Source organism: Orbicella franksi, chromosome 9, assembly GCF_964199315.1.
Source record: "Orbicella franksi chromosome 9, jaOrbFran1.1, whole genome shotgun sequence".
Taxonomy (NCBI): domain Eukaryota; kingdom Metazoa; phylum Cnidaria; class Anthozoa; order Scleractinia; family Merulinidae; genus Orbicella; species Orbicella franksi.
In genome coordinates, this window is record NC_138153.1 from 30181022 (window position 1) to 30202915 (window position 21894).

General features: G+C 39.3%; 2 protein-coding genes across 6 annotated transcripts in view; both read left to right on the forward strand.

Moving 5' to 3' along the window:
* Window positions 1-17741, forward strand: part of LOC145497177 (protein Wnt-5a-like) — a 39152-nt gene extending 21411 nt beyond the window's left edge. For 2 of the 5 annotated variants that reach the window (XM_081476985.1, XM_081476983.1), the window contains exons 3-6: window positions 3117-3223; window positions 3639-3880; window positions 6083-6369; window positions 14095-17741. In XM_081476985.1, coding sequence (XP_081333111.1) covers window positions 3117-3223; window positions 3639-3880; window positions 6083-6369; window positions 14095-14607 — 1149 coding nt within the window. In that variant the 3' untranslated portion in view covers window positions 14608-17741. The other 3 variants (XM_081476986.1, XM_081476987.1, XM_081476984.1) reach the window with 3 other exon arrangements.
* A 184-nt stretch (window positions 17742-17925) lies between these two features.
* On the forward strand, window positions 17926-21293 carry LOC145497181 (uncharacterized). The gene has a single exon (XM_081476992.1). The coding sequence runs from the start codon at window positions 18563-18565 to the stop codon at window positions 19049-19051; it is 489 nt and encodes a 162-aa protein (XP_081333118.1). The 5' UTR covers window positions 17926-18562; the 3' UTR covers window positions 19052-21293.
* The last annotated feature ends 601 nt before the right edge of the window (window positions 21294-21894 follow it).

A 21894-nucleotide genomic window follows, 5' to 3' on the forward strand; every position in this document is an offset into this window, starting at 1 on the left:
TTGAATACTCCCTAATTGTTGACAGAGTGATATGTTTACAACATAAAGAGCCTCAATACGGTTTCTTCTGTGGTTTTGCCCTCCTCTACTTTTTGTAGGAGCCATCTCATTGCTGATTTCCTTTAACAGACCTGCAGCTAATTGCCACTCGCCGAGGAATTGCACAAAAGAACGATTTTAACACAGGAAGAGGTCCTTGAGTTGGTCTCTGCCATTTTTGGAGGTTTTCAGTTTCTTAAACTCTGAGGAATTCTAACTTTCATCGGTCTATTGTGATAAACTATGGCCGGAGACAGAGCGATATCTATTGACCTTTTCGCTAAAAGGCGACGTAAAAGAAACAGGAGGCAGTTATACGGGCAGATGCAAAAGTGGACTTTTTTGCTGCACGCTAGCTGTCAGTCCCTTATAATCTCGCTCTTTAACCTAAATGAAAACTTCTCCCTTCTAGGTAAAAATAGAGGTCCAGTAAATATTAAACGGCCAAACTAAAGTTAATTTACATTGCAAAGAATGGCGTCCATTGCAAACGAACACTAACCATGACTAACTGTGCGTTGTCATGACACACTGGTCAATATTTTTCAAATGTTCTCATTCGACTTATTCGATGATGACGATTAGAAATGTCAAGATAAGAAATATCTCACACATGCTTTTTATAAGTGTCATACCGTCAACTGAAACAAAAAGTACCCTTTAAAAAGGCCCTCAGTAGGCAAGATACGCCAATTTAAGGCTGACTTTCCGAGAGACCAGAACGAAGAAACCTCAGTGTTTGCAGGACCTAAGAAAAACAGAAAGCGGAGTCGCCATGTTAATCAAGGTAACCCACGTGAAAACACTTTCGATGCAATGCTTTGGTGTTGTAGAATAGAAAACCTTAAATTTTACTTGATTGATTTTATTCGGTATACTTCGGAAGACTCTTGGCTGAAAAATATGCTTTGAAAAGATAGCAAAATGTCCAGAAGCACTACAAATTGAGACCTCAAATTGTTTTTCTTGACGTTTACCTGCCCATCCCAAAAGATAACAAGTCTCCCACCTGATAGACAAACATTTGTTTTAATTTTAGGTTTGAAAATTTGCTACAGTAATACATAGAATTGGAATTTAGTGACGCATTCTTGCGAGTATCAGTTTGCAGCATTTCGTGATTAGACGTTATGTTACATAATTTGCAAGCTCCCGGTTATGTAAGTTGTAAGTTCCCCGTTATGTTAACTCGGGTTTCATGAGGCTGGTTTGGATCTCAAACACATTGCAACTTCTCATATACTGCTGCTGAATAAAATAAGGCCAGTTCGGGTTGCGGAGGATTGCAATCAGTGAGGGTTTCAAGAGCCTGGTTTAGATCTCAAGCACATTACAACTGCCGGTAGTGCTGCTGCTCAATAGAATAGGGCTAGTTAGGGTTGCAGCGGATTGCAATCAATGAGGGTGGTCACTTGCCAAGGGGCGACTACACAGTTGGCCGCGGAATGGAACCGTTATCATGAAACGAGGTTTGGCCGGCTCCCATGCAGTGAGATTTAAGATGTTACTATTTTAAACCCGACCAACAAACTAGACCTGCATTTAAAAAAAATCCGCTCGTATTTTTGATCGGTTAATTCTCCGGCGAATTCTTCATTCTCTCATTTTCCTTCGCGCATGTTTTTAACAGCCGAGTCAATCAGGCCCGTTTCTCGTTTGTCCACTTGACCCTGACGCGATAAATTTGATTGGGATAAGTTGGCAGTCTTTTTAGCGTTTCACATTGGCCAGAAAACAGAAGATTTTTGTTTAACAAGTGTAGTCAAAAGGCGTCGAAGCTTCGTAATTCTCTTTTATGACATTTGGTCACATGCAGTATTCATTTAGTGTGGAATCTGAGAACTCTAGATTTCGGGCAGCACGATCGAGAGCTGTTTTCCCAGTTAAACAAGCTCTAGATAACAATTTGTTTTTTCGGCTTGTTTTGTATCGTATTACGACCAAATTTGGACGAGAGACAATTACAAATCAAAACAGACTTAGCAAATGTTGAATGAAATAGATTTGGATTGCGTGCCCTCACGATCGTTAATTTCTCGCATGCCAAGCTACAATAATTGGAAAATCTTTCAGCTGTGATTGGCGTTCGATGCACGAAAACCCTCAAAGGAAGCCAGGAGAAGATTTAAGCTTTCAACAGTTCGTCTCATCTGACAACAGCCTCAAACTCCCAAAGAATGTCAGACTGTGCAAGGCATCGCGACTGTAAGGTCACAAACGTGGTAGGACATCTTTCCTTGCCGTGCACGATAGGAAATTTTTAAACTGTGGTAACCTATAAATCCCATTAGATGAGTCATCTCATATTGGAGCGCTAATCTTTTCCTCTCGAGAGTTTTAATCAACATCCACTCGAGGCCAGATGAAAGCCGCTCTTCTTTTAGTGGTAAATATATGTTCGTGACGAACCTGTTGGTGGAATTAAATAGCGATATATGCTTTCAAACCGGGTTACAAAGGCGTATCACCAAACCTACAAGAGAAATTTTGATTCAAGGTGAAGTTTGAAAACTAAGGTTTCAGACGCTAGGTATTTAGAGCAGCATGTGTTTTCGGGCCTTGATTTTCTTTGTTAGAATGCTAAGCGGAGTGTGTTTTGAATTATTTAGTTAGTTAAGAGTGACATGTGTCAACTCCATGTTTGCTCTATATTACACTGCATTATCAGAAACTCAAACAAGCTATTGGTCATTCATTGAAATCCAACTCTTCACCGTGGTGACATATGTGTCGGCTGACGAGGTCACCCTTAAACTGGAAATATTTCCGGTAAAAAAGCCCTCTGGGTGCTAGACGCTAATTTTATATGAGAACCTCAAGGGAAGAGTTCACAAGTGCCGTGCTTTTCTCGATTAACTCCGTACATCTGTATCCAATAAGTTCGACGAATTTCCAAATTCAAACAGGGTTGGATTCAGTGCCTTTTAGCCAATCAGGAGACGCAAAATGGTATTATAAGCAGCTAGTCGGCTTATTTGAGCGCTAACTGCATGTGCTAAAGAGATTACAGTTTAAATCAGCGAGAGTAGAGTAATCAAGCTAAGAACGAATCTTGACTGAGCTTTCGTCTCTTGTAGACCTTCACCGATCTCATAATGAGGGTGCAGAGAAGAGTTCGCCAAGTGCCCCTGGTGTTCTGTTTGATGATCCTCACGTCGTACTTCCAAGCTGGACAAAGCGTATGGTGGGTAGCAAACCTCAGTCTTGTCACCTCACTAGTGTCTATTTTGTTGTTATTCAGGATGTCGTTTTCCGTCGTTGAGGGTTTAGGTTTACCTTCGGTTTACACAAAAGCATCTGGAAGAGATTCGAAAAAATACCTCAGTTCCGTTGAAGTGAGCTGTTGGCTTAATGTTTACTCGCTAGTAAACGCGAAAGTGTCAAGAGTTGCACTTGAGCAAGAAGGCCCAACCAACTGCACGCCGTTGAATTCAGTTTCCAACTACATTTTCTTTTCATGGCGTGATTTAGCCACGGCGCTCGTTTCGCCTTTCGCATCAATTTCTCTGGGGGGCTCGTTAATGGTTTTATAATTCCTGGGAAGACGATTACTTGCAAATTACTTAGCCAAACATCTACCTTATTTTACATTCAAACAGGTCGCTCGGTATTCCACACCAAGTCTATATTGTAGGCACAGTGACCTCGGTTTGCGATGGTATGGGCTTGACTAAGGGGCAAACGAGGTTGTGCGTGGCGAACCGAGAACTTATGCCCAGTATAAGAAATGGTGCGCGTCTCGCCACTGAGCAGTGCGAGTATCAGTTTAAGTATCGACGGTGGAACTGTTCTGTCCCAGAAAGAGACAGTAAAGCACCCTTTCGTCGCATCACAGGCAAAGGCAAGTATTTAGCGATTCCTCTACTGCTCTCTCATGGCTTTGTTGATTATTTAAGTTGCCATAACGCGGGCATTTGCTATCGTTCCTTGAGAACATCTGCTTTTGTGATTACTACACTGTATGTTTGTTTTGCATAAGAAACCTCAATTAAAGTCGTGCCCATGTTGCATAGCAGCGAATACATTAGACGTAGAACTTAGCGACTAAGCAGGCATTTCCCTGGGCTATTAGCCATGGCGATAGTTGTCGCATTTCTTCGAAAGCGGGAAAATCTAGTTGGACATAGTAGCAAAATGCCGGAACGCGGCGAAGACATACAGAGGCGCCTTCCGGTCGTTTTCTTTGAGTGGTGCTCGGTAGTTATACACGATAAGTTATTTGATTGCTTGTTTTCAATTTTTGAAGGAAATTACCTCTAAAGCAAAATGGTGATAAATAAGAAGATATTTTAACAAGCGGTGTCTTATTCGAGATCACGCACTCCTTTGCTCTGCGACAGAGGTTAATGTTTTGGTGCCATTAGTATGTCATGAAAATTTTACTTTTCAATGTCCATTTTTGGCTATTCAAGTCCCCCCACTTTACTGCATCTTTAAAACTTCATCTTCATCTGCAACTGGAAGTTTTTTTAGTCAGTCTCAGGAATAACACATGTTTTCAAAGAATTTCATCTATTTATATGAGCTTGCTCGGTGAGTCTCGAGTGTGTGTAAAGGAGAGCTATATTGAATTATTGACGGTCATCTTTGTTGTATGATATGATTGACATGTTCTTCCCCCAACTATAACCATTGCACTGTCTTCTTACAGATCAATTACCTGTAATAAGCAGGCTGACGTTTTCAGTTGAACTCAAAACTTATTTTTAGAGAATAAGTACATCTGTTTCAGTTTTCTGAAGAGGACCAGACTAGCCTTCAGTATTGATGTTCTCTGTCAAGGGTATCTCTCGAATCTGTCGACTGCTCTTCTCTCTGTTATCGTATTTGAGAGGCTGTTACTGCGATAACTTTGAAAGTTGCTTATTTTCTAAGTCGTCAAAAGGTGGCAGAAGTTTTTGAGTGCCTCAATTTGGTCAACAATTCTTAGCCTTCAACGTGGTGTGTTTTACACCGTCATGTTCATGTTACATGTGCAAACTGCAAGTCAGTCATGTCCACATTATCAAGATTGCTTTTGTTAAAGAAAGAGTGCTTTTAAAAACCATGAAAATATAAAAAGGGGTGCCTGCAATGGTGTAATTTAGTGTTAAATGTAACATGATGCAAGATGAACTTTGAAATCGGAAACATTTAATTTAAACAAAGGTATTGATCAATCTTACCTCCTACAAGATTTCAAAAGACCTCGCTCAAAAAGTATTTCAACCTCCCTAAATTTATTCTATTAGCGTCAAGCGTATTTAAATTAGCAAAGCTGTTTGTTGTAATATTATGCCACGAACGCTCTGGGAAGGACAAAAAATTAGCGTGAGATATTTTTAATTAACTTTTAAATGCTGATAATTTTTCAACAATGAATAGAAATTTAATTAAGTTTACTCTGACGCCTAGCGGGGTTTCGTTCTTAAAATTAATTTGGTGATAGGTTTTTTTTTTCTTTGGGGGGTTTGCCTTGTTTCTCTGATGATAGAGGATATTTTAGAACGTTTTTGGACGTGTTAATTTACATGTGTTTGACACTTGTTTATCAACGAAGCATTTAGTTGTGTGTCCCACCTCTTCGAACCTAACACAACCTGTTCAAATCGATGGCTTTTGTAATTGGGTTCTATATGCTTACTACCTACAGATATACGTTTTGTTTCCTAAATATCGTGACCTGATTTCATCTTTAATTACTGCATTTCTTTTTGGATTAAGAGCAGTCTTTCACTGTGCCATAACATACATGTAAATTAAGTATAAATAATTGCAACTGCACCGTAAATTGGTTATTTTTTTTTGGAATAATTTGTTCACAAATTGTTTGCTTTTTTTTTTCTTTTTGTTCGATATCGTTATCTGTAGTTTGTGAAAGATACTATGGTGAAATCACCACTGGTCACTTTGTTCTGAAGCCCCTAATTTTGAGCAGGCTTTCATTGACCAGCTTACAAGAAGTCATTGTCAGTATCTCTATTATAATTCTAAACCGCCAAATTCCCCAATACAGGAGAGATTTACGATAACCTTGACGATGTAATATTGTGTGCAATTGCAGGAACACGCGAGGCGGCTTTCACCTACGCCATAGCAGCTGCTGGAGTCGTCCATTCCATAGCCCGCGCATGCGTAGGAGGCAATCTCAGTCTTTGCGGTTGTAGCAGAGAACCCAGACCGGAGAACTTGAAGAAAGATTACCAGTGGGGTGGGTGCGGAGACAATATTCTATATGGCGCTGAAGTAGCGAAGCAATTTTTAACCGCTGGTGAAGAACATAAATCTAAAGATTCGAGTAAAATGGAGAGGACGTTGATGAATTTGCACAACAATGGAGTCGGAATACAGGTGAGAAATGACGAATTGCGATTCAATGTTTTATTCATCCCTGATGTTGGGACGTTTTTTTTTTACTTAATTAGGGAGCTTAAGCAATGACGATGGCGACCCTGAAGACAACGCCTAGTAAAAAATGAATTTGTATTTTACCTTCATATTCCGCAATTTTCTAGATCTGTTCAGCGTGCCTATTGGTCTCAGAACCTGGTCAAGCTAAATATGTAAAGCCAGCGTTCAAATTCCAAATGAAAATACGAGAAATTAGCTGTCGTCGTTCGCGTTCTCCAAAATACGCAGAACTTAGGCATTTCTGGTTGTTGTTGTTGTTGTTGTTGTACAGAGGACGGCAAAGAAATGTGCAAAGATTTATAACGCACGTGCACAGCTATCGTTTTGCTCCTTAAACTTTTGCTTGGTGGAGTTCCTATTGTCGTTGCCGTCGTGGTTTGCTTAAGGTTCATATTAAACAGAAAACTTCTGGAAGAAAACGCAACAGCAAATTGTCACCGTGCATAATTAAGCACATGCCCAATTATGTTATAATTAGTGTAAATGTTCTCTATATTCTGACCATTCTGCAATGACAGATTAAACTCCTGACGTCAGGATAAGCGTAACGCTGCAACTCCTCTGCGCGTCAATAAGTGATAAATGTGGCCCTTGAGGTAAATGGGGTGAACATATTGTCTTGAATGTTACTACTCAGGTTTTCTTGCCACTACAACTTCTTTTCGCAGCTGAAAACAATTAATATATATCAAAAGCAATATAACAAATGCACATTTTCTGGAGTACCGTACGATGGACAAGAGCTGTTTTCAAAGCTTGAGTTCGCTGTATAATCACATCTTTAGCAATTTAGCGTAAGCAAAACATAGTACTAAGCACAGGCTTTCCAGATTGTATATGACCCATGAATATTTTAATCTTTGCCTCAACGCGAAAAACTTGATCTGTTTTTCTCCACGAACAACATCGTGCAATTTACAGATTATAGGGTGGCCAAACAAAACCCCTTCGTCTGCCCAGAGTTAGTTCTGTGGTTTTGTGCCCAACAAGTCACTAAAATGAGCGATATTCTGAACATTGCTCTATGCATTTGTAGGTTCTACACAAACATGAAGCAATAAAAGTTCACAAGACGTTAAAACGATTAAGCCATCGATATCGTGGTTGCCAGTATTCACTTCGGAACTCTTTAGATCTTTATTATAACATTTTTATCATATCTAAAAGTTTCAGAAATACCGGCGGAATCTTTTGATCGGACATCTTTCAGGGAAGCATAATTTCCGCCGCTCCCCTGTGTCTGCATGAATTCTCCCTGGCGCTGTTGGCGATCGACGGATAATCCCAAACATCATGTCATCACTGCAAAAAAGAAATTGTTTGATTAAAAATTAGTCAAACGTTTATATCCCTTGAAATGAGAAGCTACACAAATTTGATAGAGGTTGCATCCTACTTGCTCTGGCTTAGCAAGACATGTTTTACTTTTAGTTTTGAAGAAATATTTACACTATTTCTCTAAACGACAACATAAACTTCGACACTTCCCTAACCAAATTAAGTCAAATAATCAACAAAAACTTAATGTTATCTAGCTATTATGTTTGTGTACAGAATAAAATGTATAATAGTATAGTTGTTTCCTATAGTTCAGGAATCTAACTTGCTTACGACAAGGAATATCCTAATTTCGGCTTGGCCTTTCCATTATACTGCGTTCGTGCTCAAACCCTACTCTTCTCTAGATCCTTAACAGAACTTTCCTAAGTACGTATGTTGATAGCATTTAGGTTGACGAAATTTCTGCTCAGAGGCTCTATTTCGTTCGGGCAGTGTACGTGCAAAAGTTGTAACTTAAATGATTTCAAGTTTCGACTTGAAATTTTCGCCTTTCCATTACTGGCCTTGCTCTTGTGTTCAGACTCTACTTTAAGGGTCCATTGGGATGTCTTTAGAAAATATTGTTATAACGTCTGAGCTGAAGGTATTTCTGCTTGGAGGCAGCATTTATTCGTCCACAAGCACAAAGTCTTCCAGTGTCAGGCAAATCCAAGGAGGGTTGTAATTCAAGTCAGTACAAATAATGAAACATCTTTCAATGCACCAGGGCAGTTTTTGCAAAATTTTTCAATCCGGTTGTTACCTTAAAAAGAAAACTCGTTCATTGCCTTGGTAGGAAATGTTCATTACTTTTAGTTTGCGGTTTTGTTAATATCTTCTTGCTAGTAGTTTCACTTCCTTTGTCGACTTGTTATAGAAATAACCGCGATGTTTTTGACTAGGCTTTCTGCAAGGAGACCTCCAAGGAGGAAATGTGGTAATTTCTGAAATGAACAGAGAATTCCTTCGACGTTAATGGAAAGGTTTGGACAGTTATTGTCGAGTGCCTTTGCTGTTAATTCCGTTACGATTCAGGGAAACACATTCGGTAAAATTGTCCAATTAACCCTTCTCGTCTACCTTATTTCCCAGGGCTTATTTCTTTAGTGAGCTGTCGGCACAGCGTGCACGTAAAAAAACTGATTTTGCGGCCCTCTTTGTGTCCCACCCTAGTCATTGATATGTATCTTATTACCCGAGTAGATAAATATCAGACAATATTATTTTCTTTGAGAGGTTATCTGTCATCGGTACAGAATTCTCTCGAGTCAACTCCTTTCCGTGACCGCTCCCCTTGTATCAAACGTTTAACGGCCACTAAAAAAAACAGATTGCCGCTTTTATTTCTTAAATTATCAAATATGTGTTTTATCTTACCGACAAAATTACATTTTTGACTGTATGATGTTTTTTCGTAGACACCGGCGCGAAACGACTTGGGGCGACTTCTAGATTTTCCATGTTCACAAACTTAATGGACACATTATTAACTTCAAAATTAAAAGTGATTTTGTTGCATTCATTGAGAAGGGTGAGACAAGGATGAATTCTCTTCATTTCTGAGCAAACCTGACTCTTTTATCAGCAAGTGTGACGTAATCTTGGGTCCCAAAGTAGATAAAGTCTTACAGGAAATTGAAATATAAATTATTAAGGGAGCACTGTAATCTTTCTATCTCGTGCACGCTGTGTACAGAAGACCAAAACCCACCTCCACTGCAAGCCTAAAAATAGTTTAACCGTGTATGTCAGAGTAAACAAGCTATAGACCCATAACGGTGGGGAGAATGGGTAAAGGTTTAAAGATAGATGCACAAGGCTTACGCTTCCAAGTTCTTCGTTACTCTGCATTTCAGTAATAGCTCTGCGGTTCCATTTAATTTCAGCCCATTTTATTCGCATACATTGCATACCGTGTCATATGACATTTTATAGCCGGAAATTTACTCTTGCGCAGGCACCGACACGGACTTGACCATTGTTTTGAATGCTCGGGTTGAGGACGGCATTTTAACAGTTATTCTTTTTACCTAGTTAGTATGTTTAATCTAGCTGTCATCTGGCAAACTCAGGTCAAGGTTAACCGTGCACACACATTGCATTTGCTATTCCGCAGAATGTAAAAAATCAATCGCCGCAAGCAACCGTTGTATTGACATGTGAGGAGACTTCTTGTCTGGTACTCCAGCTCCCGTTAGCCTTCAAAATTAGAAAACGAAAAGAGTTCGTCAAGCGTTTCTCGGATTGGAAGTTTTCTCCGAGTTTCTCTTGATTTGGGTCATTTGTTGGTGAGGTATTCCATGGTCTCACACTTAAAACCAAACACAAGCTTCCCACTAAGACCAAAATCAGTTCATATTTGACGTTTTCTATATCTTTACTACATTCGCCCAATAAGTTATGCCAAATTACGCCCAATTGCCATATCATGTGCAATATTGTTCGATATCATGAATCACCATTGCTTAGTTGATCTTGCGATCAGTTGCTTTTTATGCCATTTCCTTTCGTATTCACCGATTCCTCAAGTGTTGTGAGGTACTAGACTGACTTACAGAGTGGATGGTAGTTTTAACGTCATCGGAATCCATCGCAGATTGTGGTATATCATTATTATTTTCTCCACAATTCACTGTTTGAACCACTAGATGCTGTGTCATCATGATGTCCATTCTGGTTCAGTTTACAGTTTATTTACATGCATAAAGATTGTTGTCTACACTATTTGAGCTCATTCTGAAGCGTTCACTGAGGTTCGAAAGTCATCGTCCAGTTGTGGTTGTCTCATCTCCACAATTCTCCTTGTGCATTGGTTTTCCATCATCCACTTTGTGAAACGTAACCCGAGACCTGCATTTTGCCCTTCAGTTGAAGAGCTGTTCAGTGCCGCAACTGGTAACTCCATTGTTACTTTCACGTATCACCAGCGATTTCTCCAGATGCATCGGTTTCTGAACAGCAAATAACCCTTGTTGTTTTCATCACGTTTAGGTCGTGCAGGCAAATACTGTAATCAGGTGCAAGTGTCACGGAGTAACGAGTTCTTGTGAAATGAAGACGTGCTGGAAAGAGCTCGTCAGGTTTTCTAAGATTGGACGTATTCTCACGACGAAGTATGATGCGGCCAGCAGAGTTAGATACGACAGAAGAACTGGACGGATCATGAAAGCCTCCAGAACAGAGAACGGCTACACGAGGGTCGGAAAACGCAGAAGCACCTTAAGCAGACCAACCACAGGCAATCTGGTATTCGTGGAACGCTCACCTGACCATTGCGAACGAAGTAAAGAAGATAAAACACTAGGAACCACTGGCCGAGAATGCAAAACTGACATCGAGGGTCATGGCAGTTGTACCGAACTGTGCTGTAGACGAGGATTCCGCCGAGATGTGTCTATTGTCCAGCAAAGGTGCCAGTGTAAGTTTGAATGGTGCTGCTACGTCAAGTGCAAGACGTGCGACAGGGAACAGATCAAAAACGTTTGCCTCTAAGTGTGACTAATATCTACCAAGCCAATCCAAGACTTGTTTTATCTCACAAGAGCAAGGAAGCGACTGTTTACGAACTGACATTGATGAGCAATGCAAAGATACAATGTTTGTTTGCATGGTTACGCCTGACAGAGAAAGTTGAACATGCAACTTAGTGGAGTGAAACTTGACATTTACGAGCAACGAGAAGGGAACACCCTGACGTCTGCTTTTCTGAGAAAAAGTTTCCTATTTTACATCCGCGACCGCTCGATTCATAAGTTCTAAGAAGTGATACGGACGATCTCTATGATTAACCTTTCTGTTTATATATTACATGGCCAGTGCGTGAGACATAGCTATATAGACTAAAGCAAAAATATCTCTTTTACAATACTGATATAATGTTCGAGAATTCTTAACTGGTACATAACATGTTGGATTGTGTGGAAGGTATTCTTTCAAGATTTCAAATAAGCTTGTCACCTAATGTATAAAGCTTCAAGATAAACGTTTTTGATATAGTTTACGTTAAGTCTGTAAAATAGAGAATTTACCATTTATAATATAAAGACATATACCAACTGTCCATGGACATATCTGTAATTTTGATACCATTTACCTTATACAAATACTTAGCCTCAAAATTACAGCAGATCTCTGAAACTTTCACTTCAGTTCTTCTTACTGGAAAAGTTCAAGAATAGGAACGTCAGTTAAACTGGCCAAACATTTTAGGGTCGTTTAACCTCTTAGCAATCCCGAAAATAAGACGACTTTTTGTCAAATCAGTTTTGATAAAAATGAGAATAAATGTGAACTTTAAAAATTTTGAACTAATGCGAAAGCGTGGTCTTCCACCCCTCACATCAATGCATAAACATATTCTGGAGCTTTTTAGTGTAACGGTTTAAAAATTGCGTTGTTTATCGAAACTAATAGCTGAAAATTGTTGACTAATGAGATTTACCAGCCAGCGCGAATAAAGGACTTCTCATCGCTAGAGGCCGGTTTGGCCGCGATCGATAAGAGGCAGTTGTATTACTAGTTTATAAGTCCTTCTAATGAATCCACAGTCACACTGATTTTGTTTCTAAGCCTTTTTGGAGCAAAACATGTTTTGGTCGTGTAAACGGGACAGTAGACACTAAGATTTCTTGTCGGCAGTAAAACCTTTGAATGCCGGTCGCACCAGTTAAGTAATACTCAGTCGCAGAAATCTGATCGCTGTAGATAAAAGGGAATAATGGGAACTTTCATGTTACTAAATGTCATAATTAACAATCAATGTTTATTCACACATTCACACAGCAATTTCTAATCGTCTTTAGCTAAATACAGCTTACCATGTTTCGGCAACGTCAGAACTGGTGAGACAAATTCCTTTCATCGATGCATGTCAAAGACAAACTTATTACATTGCACCAAATGAGATTTCAAATTTCCAAATGTAACCCAAAGTTTCACTACTTGCGGTTTAACCAGATAGTAAACTGGAGTAATGATCGACTTTTTTCTTTTTTTTTTTTTTTCGAAATCCCACAATGAAGTCAACGCCTGAACAGCTTTCGTTTGTCTTGTTTCTGCATAAGAAAATCTCATTAGGGAAACCTAGTCTAGCTGAAATATGTAAGTTAGTAACAAAAAATAATGATGATTATTTTCCTCACGTGGTACCTGATCGTTACGTTACGATAAAATAGATGATGTAATCTTTCTGTATCACGGCGGTTTCCCTGTGTGGACATTGGTGCACAGCTTGGTGCTCGGTATAACACTTGTTCTGTTTGCTCAGTCTCAGCATGATTGATTATTCTATTTTTCTGCACAATATAACGTAGTTTATGGAAGCAAATACCCCTAGACCCCATGAACCTGGCAAATGACCAGTTCACCGCAAGTCTCCCTGTATTTCAGTGGTTAGAGAATGCATCACTCCAGCATGTGGAATTTCGTAGGTTGAATGTCAGGGACTCAGATGTTTCTTTGAGCAGTGAGCAGCAACCCTTACGTATTCCTTTCAATGCATCTTTTTGGACCATCTCACGCGCGACCGCCGTTCTCGTCTCTTCAGCCCTTAAATCCTTTTAGATAAATTCAGATCATCTCCCTAATTCTGCCACGACGAGATAAATGCTACATGGGACACGCGTCCTTTATGGAACTTGAGCTGACGAACTCGAATTGACCAATCGTAGTGCGCAAAGTCCTTGAATATTCCTTATAAAAAGTTATGATTCATGTGCCTTTGTCATGAGATTGAGCCTTCGAAAAGGCTTCCCTTATTCATAGAAGTACATTTTAGGAACACTCAAGAAGTGTCTCTACCCCGCATAGCGTCCCTCGTGTGCGTCCGAGTCTCATCTCCTCGGCTAAAAGATTCCCGTCTGCTTATGTAATAACAATGCACTACTTATTTAGCTTCTTACAGAGAATTTCTCCGAAATTGTTCCAATTTGCGATATATAGTATATAATAAAATAATAACTATAATATAATAATATATAATAGTAATGTATAGTATATACTATATAATAACATATATTATAAAATATAGTATACTATTTAGACCTAATGCATATCTATTTTATTTGATTCTGCCCAGTAATTTTATTATCACCTTTTTGTACAGATTTATTTTATATTGTTAGCTTTCTTGAGCTAAGTCCATTTGACACTTGTCTCTTCATTGTCACCATTACACTGTACCATCGTCATCGTCATAATCATCCTCTTCATCATCATTATCATTAATATTATTATTATCCTCATCATCTGTGACAGCTACTCGTCCGGTAATGATAACTCACTTATCTGTCTCGCACTCTGTTTGCAATGTCATAAATGTAGTATTTTTATTTACTTTCCACATAGGTTGTAAGTGAGGAAGCGCGTGTCTTTTGCAAGTGTCATGGCCTCTCAGGATCGTGTAACATTAAAACTTGTCAGAGACATATTGCCGAGATCCGAGTGATCGGCGACTTGCTGCACAAGAAATACGACAATGCTCTTCGCGTTAAAATGGAGAAGAAAAATGCGATGGATATTCTTCAAGTTATGAAGAGGAAAAAGAACGGTGGAGGTCGTCGAGATAACGCCAAATTAAGAAGCACCCATAAAAAGCCACCCAGCGACGCCCTGGTTTTCTTGAAGGACTCGCCTAACTACTGTGTCAGAAGCGGGAAGCACGAATTTCCAGGTACTGTAGGACGAACCTGCAGCATTGAATCGTATGGCACGGATAGTTGTGAAGACCTATGCTGCGGTCGAGGACATAGGTCGGCAAAGGTCACGACAACGCACAGATGCAAATGTAAATTTCATTGGTGCTGTGAGATACGATGCGACAAATGCACGAAAGTAGAGATACAACACACGTGCAGGTGAATACGAGTCACGTGGCCACGCGCTGGAAAGACAAATCTTGAAGATGACGAGTGGTATGAACACAAATGAACTTACAATGCGATGTACAGGCGCATATTTCTTCAATTTTAGGCAGTTGCAGAAAGCCGTTGAAGCCGACTCGGAACTTGTCAAGTGTGTTAGTGTAAAGGCACTTTATCAGGTTAGCAGCTGTAAAAGCAAACTGACTCCTGGACAAGTGAAAAAGAATAGTTTCGGTGTTATTCACAACGTACAAGCCTTGCTTCAAGGTTTTGCACGAATGCGCTGAACAACGCAATTGGCGCATTCTTAAATTTTTTTATGTAATGTCCGTGTATTGGCTTTCATTCAGTAGTGTTTATTATTCAAATAATGAATTAATGAAGGGTTACAAAAGAAAGATTAGTTCGCTGTTAGCTAGTTTCTGTGGAGCACTGTAATATATTATTATAGTTACAGTTTAAGGCTGTGTTTGCACTTGGTGCCGGTGCCCGAGCACTGCGAGTGCCTGGGCACAAAATAGGGTTGCATTCAGACAAGGTGTGCTCTAAAGATTCAAGTACCCTTTAGTGCCCGAGAACAGTATGGAAACCATGTACCCGGCAACTGTGCCCAAATTCTGGTATGAGTCACTTGGACAAAAAGTGTGTTCACATTAGTACCCAGCGAGGATCGTGTTAGGGCACCAAGTGGTGACATAGCCTAAGTGACTCCGTGTTACAGGTTTCGTCGGTTGTGTGAGCCTGAATAGTTTATGATGTAGTTGTAGTCTTATCACTTTGTGTTTGCTCTCGGAATCCATTAGAGTGAGCTGTTGATCCTATTATGTGACTGAGGATTTTACTTCATTGCACTGGCTGAGAACAGGAAAACTTATCATTTTGAATTTTCACTCAGTTTACAGAGCCGTGACCAGTAACAAGCGAACCGAGAAACTTGCCTTAGTGAAAACTTTGAATTTATTTATTTCAAATTCTCGAAGAGGCCATGCGTTAAAAAAGTAAATCAATATAAAAGAAGCGTTTTTTCTGATATTGCCTCGGTAAGAATTTTAGTCTGGCTACGGGCTTGGTGTAAACAAGGCGCACGGGTTCTCACGTGTAATTTTCTCAGTCACATAATAAATGACTAAGACCACTTCCACACTTCGTCGAAGATATTTGAAAACGCAGCTTTATTTCGACTGTTAAGTCTACCGTCCGCACTAATCCGTTACGAAAACGGAGCTTTTCGAAAACGCTCTTTAAACCGGAGGAATTTGAAAACGCCGGTCTTTTGTTTTCGTGTGGGCGGAAAACATTTTGAAAACGGAGCTTTTCGAAAAACGATGACGTCAGTCACGATAATCATGTAATTTTCCTGACCGAGGTTTCCACAAGCACAAATCAAAACTGACTGGTGATTGCTGCATTTTAAAATTCCTCCGGCGTATTGTGGACGGACAACAACAACAACAAAACACTTGATACGATTTCAGAGTGCAACTCCTGTTTTCAAATTCCTCCCGGCGGCGTAGCGTGGACGAGGACAAATTGTATAGAAAAGCTCAATTGAGGATTTTCACTACACCTGGTATTTGAATTTTTCTCCAACTGTACTTGCCTAAAGACTAGTGCAATTTTGAGAGAATGTTGAAATATGGGTGAGAATAGCATATTATAATATCTCGATCTTCCGCCAGATTCTCAGAGCTATCATTGAAAGAAATGTGTGATAGACAGATAGGTGATAAAGTTTGAAACAAAAACGTTAATCGGTTTGATTTCTAGTAGTTCGTTCTAAATGTGGTTTTGTTAAGTTTTTACCTGTTGGTCTGGCTCTTGTATTTATTATTTGTAATTTCCACGTATTCTTGTAAGCCTATTTAAGATGCTTTCGTTGGAAACTACTTTTTGGGATCTCTTTCCTAGTTATAAATTCTCTTTCCTATAGGAGACTTCTTCCTCTCAAGACCAACCTACGAAAGAGCTCGTAGCGGTAAACGAGTCTTAAAGTGTTTTATTAATTGTGGTAAAAAAAAGAGCAGTGGGAAAAGAAACACACTAAAATGAAACAAAGAAAACCCGTGTGTTAAGGGATAAACTGTTGACAGTTTCCATCTAATTCTTTGCATTATCAATTAACAGAGATTGTAGCATAAAGTACGTTTACGGGCAGTTTTTTGTAGATGTTATTTAGCGCTTATTTAGCATGGTTAGTCTTGATTTATTGATTGTTTTATAGTCTTTTCTGTATTTTCCTTGCAAGGCCATAGCTAGCAACAGGCAAACCGAGGCACTTGCCTCATTCATTTTTATTTTCCTTTTGTTGTTTATAGTCATCACAAACAGCCTGTATAGCTATCAAGGGAATTTTAAAATGGACATTGCCTCAGTCATAATTATCTTCTGGCTACAGCCTTGCCTTGTATAACTGTGATGAAGCGTGAAATCTACTGACTAACGAACTCAATACTATAGCAAAAACATATAGAGTAGAGGTTTTTCAATGTCATATAGGTCTATTTAACGGAATTAGTTCCTCTAGCTTCCAGATTTCTAAACATCAAACAGAAGGCATTAGGGATTGTCCAGATTTAAGAATTAAATCACATGTGGAGTTTTAGGAATAATATACTTTAGTAGTGACTCTGCTGTGTTCTACTGTATTTGAGCCCACCCATAACCCCGAAAAAGAGTTGTACATGATAAGCCTAGGGCTTAAGTGTTCTACTCGTTGTCAATTTGAAACCCTTTCTTGTCCTTTTTCGTCTTGTAGCTTGAGTTGTTTATGTCTACAGCCATTTTCTTTCAATCAGAAGGTCGAGTAACAAATATACATATAACATTGGAGAGCAGGGATGGCGCAGTGGTGAGAGCGGTCGCCTACCACCAATGTGGCCCGGCCTAGTGCCATATGTGGGTTGAGTTTGTTGTTGGTTCTCGCCTTGCTCCGAGGGTTTTTCTCCAGGTTCTCCGATTTTCCTCCCTCCACCAAAACCAACATCTCCAAAGTCAAATTCGTCCAGGATAGAGGACTTGCATGAACACCATCTAAGGCTGGTGTGGCTTCCTCTCTAAATATTCTAATTTATTTATTTATTATACTTTATCAACCAGGCCTACTCACGAGAAACCCAACCTCCTTCCTCCACCCCCCACCCCCTGCCCCTTCGTACGATCCGCACTGTCCATTGGGACAAACCTACTTCGGTGCAGTCCTCGTACATGGTTCATAATAGTTAGCAAATCAGACACATTTTTTAAGGGTCTACACTCATAAAGTAAATTACAATACACACGAGACTGAGATGAATTTGAAGACGCATTGAAGTTTTTTTTTTTTTTTTTTTTTTTCCCTCGTGTAACGTACTCATTTTCGCGGAAAAGTTCTGTTGTGAGGACAAAATATTTTGTCCCCGCAATATGTTGCATAACCTTCAGCTGGTTTGAATTCGTACGTCATGAAGTAGGAACAAAATGAACTCAATTTTCAATGTCGCATGTAATGCACTGCTCCGCAAACTGTGCCCGCTACTACATGGAAATGAACCAATAACCACTTCGTATGCACAGGATTACGTACTGACCCTGCAACTTCTTATGCGCACATACGAGAGTGCTTCTCCCCTCTTCGCATTCCCGCAACATACTCCCCTGGCGTATGCCGACCTTTACAATATGAGTCTTTTACCAGGGGAAATCAGCCATGACGTGCGCGCGGTTGATCTAAAACGAAGGCGCGTTATCCGAGCCGTAAAAATTGAAGAAGACCTGATCAGAAACGCGAAATGCAACCTGATTAGAAAAACACAATTGCTATTGTTTCTTAAGTTTAATTAACTGTTAATTTACCCGCTGTAAACTTGTGTGCTACCTGTTGGATCTCGAGTTTTAGGAGTCGTTTCACATCAATATTTAATCACCTCATTTTGTTGAAGTTCATTCAGTGGTTGGAAACTCTCGGGGTTGTTAAAATGGAGCGTTTCGTCTTTATCGTCTTTCTGATATCTCTCTGCAATGCTATCTACGGCCTGGAAAAATTACCTGAAGTGACTGTTACGGGAAATAAGAGCCTCGCCGCAAAAGTTGAAAATGGCACGATGGTGGAAGATGGTGCGTCAAAGGTGAACTCCTCTCGTTTCAGATCTCGACCTGCTTTGTTAATGTTGTCTGTTGAAATCATTAAAAACGGAAATCGCTCAAACAACACGGATAAGGCGCGTGACGGTTCGGAGATTTTCGTTGTGGATGGCGGAAACACGCCGGAGGAAGTTTCGTTTTTCGAACCTCCCAAAGCCTCGCCGTATTTTCCACGTTTTAGTGAGATTTCGATGCGAACTCTGTACTTGATCGTATGCATGTGTTTGTTAATTCTGCTTCTTATGATCGTCAAACTGCTCGTATCAAGAAGAGAACGTAAAAAGGATTATGATATGGTGACCAAAGGTGAATTTGACGCTTAAAACTGAACAAAATGGATCACGAATCACAGACATATGGCTATTGTGCTCTACCATGGTAAAAAGGATTTTCACGTAACCGGAAAATCCGGTTGCAAGCTGGTTTGCAGGAACCAGAACTCATCGCATTGTAAACTGGATTGCTTTGTTTGCTATGTTGTTCCTGGAAAACATCGCTTTACGCCGTGGAAACACTAAAGTAGGAAGCCCCATGTTTAGTATTGACATGAATAATCTTTTAATATATACTACTGACAAATCACAATCGAGAATGGGCAAAGTATTTTGTAAAAGATCAGCAGGTTGCAAGGATCTTTGTAGCTTAGAAAGTAACTGATCAACGAACTTGCCATTTTTTGTGTGCTTATTTTTAATAAATCGTTCCAAATAATAGGCACAGTGGCTTAAATAATCAATAAATTTTTTACTAAAGTATGTGAGGCCAGTTGTATTCCCATATAAATAGTTGGTTTTAAGGCCAATTTACATGTACACCTCTTACTAACCGAGTTCGAGGTCCCTACTGTAAGTTACGGACCGAGTTTTTTCCTCTTCGATTTCATAGATCGAAAGGGAAAAACGAGGATCCGTAACTTACAGCACGGACCGAGAAGACGAGCTTAGTAAGATAGTTATTATATCTCTACTGTGTGCCTGACGGGTTCGGGAACGATTTCTATTCACGCGGAACGGCTTCAAATTTCTCACGCACCTCGAAAGCAAAACAAGCCAATTTGAAATCGTTGTTAAGTCGTTAGCACGTTTTAATACACAATTTAAAGTAAAAGAAAGTTTTAAACTTTCATTTGCTATAAAAGTTAGGAACAATTGGTGGTAAATCACGAAACATTTTGGCAACAAAACAGCTTTAGATTTTAGCTGGCCGTACAGTAGAATACGGCCCGTTAAATTGACCAATCACAGCGCGCGTAGTAACTGAGAGATATAACAAAGATAAATGCTCAGTCACCTTCAAGTTACTGTTTTTCTGGCTCTCTGATTGGCTTACAAAGTTCCGATTAAACACGAAGTCTTACCTTAAATGGAAACTGACGAGCGATTTGCTTACAATTTTTTGTCGAGGCAAGAAATGTTACCAAAGGTTTGTTAAAATCAGAACTAATTTTAATACATAGAACATTTGCAGAATATCGCTCACCGATGAGATGCACACGTTTTCAAACTCGACTAGGGTGCGCTTCTATGGGAAAATCCAAGATTGCATTCTTAAATCCGAGAACACGGGCTTTGCATTTCTTCAATAAACAGATTAATCCAGGATCACTCGGATCATGGTGCATCAAAGGAACCGAAGAAACCTTGCCCAGAGTGGACACTGAGGGAATTCTCCGGCTTTATTGATGCACCAAGATTCGAGTCGATCTTGGATTAATCTGCTTAGTTAAAAAACGTAACATCAGTTTTTGGATTGAAGAATCCAATCTTGGATTTTCCCAATTAAAGCAACGCACCCTTAACTACGTACCATGAAACCTGTCTGAAGGCCATCGTGGGAGCTTGCTTTTTAATTTTGTCAAGGCTTTTTGAGGGGAAGGGAGAAGATTGACTTACATGATTTAGGGCACATGAAATAGGAGTTCGGGACCTTAACTTTATTTTTCTCAAATCTCAAATCGATTTTCTTTGTGTGAAATCTGCTAGACGCATTAGCATGATTGTCAAGATTGTCAGATCATCTGGTACTGTGCAAGCTTCTTTATGGCCTGTAGTTACAAAGAACTTACAACATTGAACACAGTTGTAGTGTCGTATTTGTATTTCTTAGAATTGTTTTTGTCTCATTTCCCCTATTTTACAACAAAATTGCATTTCTACATTGTATAATCAGGATATTGATCAAAATGTTTTTCATTAACCCACATAATTGCAATATTAAAACATAAAAAAAATTCAGCTATCAAAAAATTGTCCTCTAGTCAGTCTTTCAACACCGAAGTTCATCATTTACTTTCTTTCATCGGTTTTCTGTGAAATTATACCTTGTTTTTAGAAAAGTTGTCTGGAACTCTGAAAAAAAACGTACTCTTCTGATTTTTCAATGATCAACTAAACATAATAACTTAATGATATAATTATAAATATGACTCAGTGGGATATTTCCCTAAGATATCTGATAAACCTTGCATATTGACGTGTTCATAAAGATAAATAATGTAATAATTAAAAGCTAACTAAGTAGAGGAAACTGACAAGTTCGGGCGTTAATATTTGACATTTTATAAGAACAGCCCTGAAACAGTGTCGCACGAACTTGAAAGTTTCGTCCTTCAGTTAACAAACTCCGGTATTTCTTCAAAACTACAGAATTAAATAAGTCATATTCTTCTCAAAATCTCATTCAAAAACGCTCTTTTAGAAATAACTGGCCTTTGTGCGGTATTCCTAATGGCAAAATTAAATTACTAGCTAAGTAATGCGATAACTTTGCAATGCCACAATGCGATAGCTAATCCCTTACTATCTACTACAGCATAAAGTGTATCTTGTCATATCAAATAAAAAAAATTAAAGCATTTTCTGCCGCTATCCCAAGCGGAGGCATTTGTCTTGACACCCCTTCACTTCGACAAAATGGCTGTTTACCATTTACTATTAAAAATTCCGGAAATTTCGGTCAGAATGCGAATGGTAAGACAATTTTGGCTCTACCGACCGGAAAATTTTCGAAATAAACAGAGCGTCTTGAAAAGAGGTCCAAAATTTCCATCTGGAATATCCAAGTGGAAAATGTGCTTACCATATGCAATTCGGTGAAGAAGTCATTTAATGTCGCTGGACACATGAACTACAGCTTCAGTTGCGCTTTTTCTTCTAGTTTGCCATGC

Bases quoted from the DNA above. Each gene is read 5' to 3' on its own strand.
- LOC145497181 (XM_081476992.1), top strand. From the start codon at position 18,563: ATGGAGCGTTTCGTCTTTATCGTCTTTCTGATATCTCTCTGCAATGCT.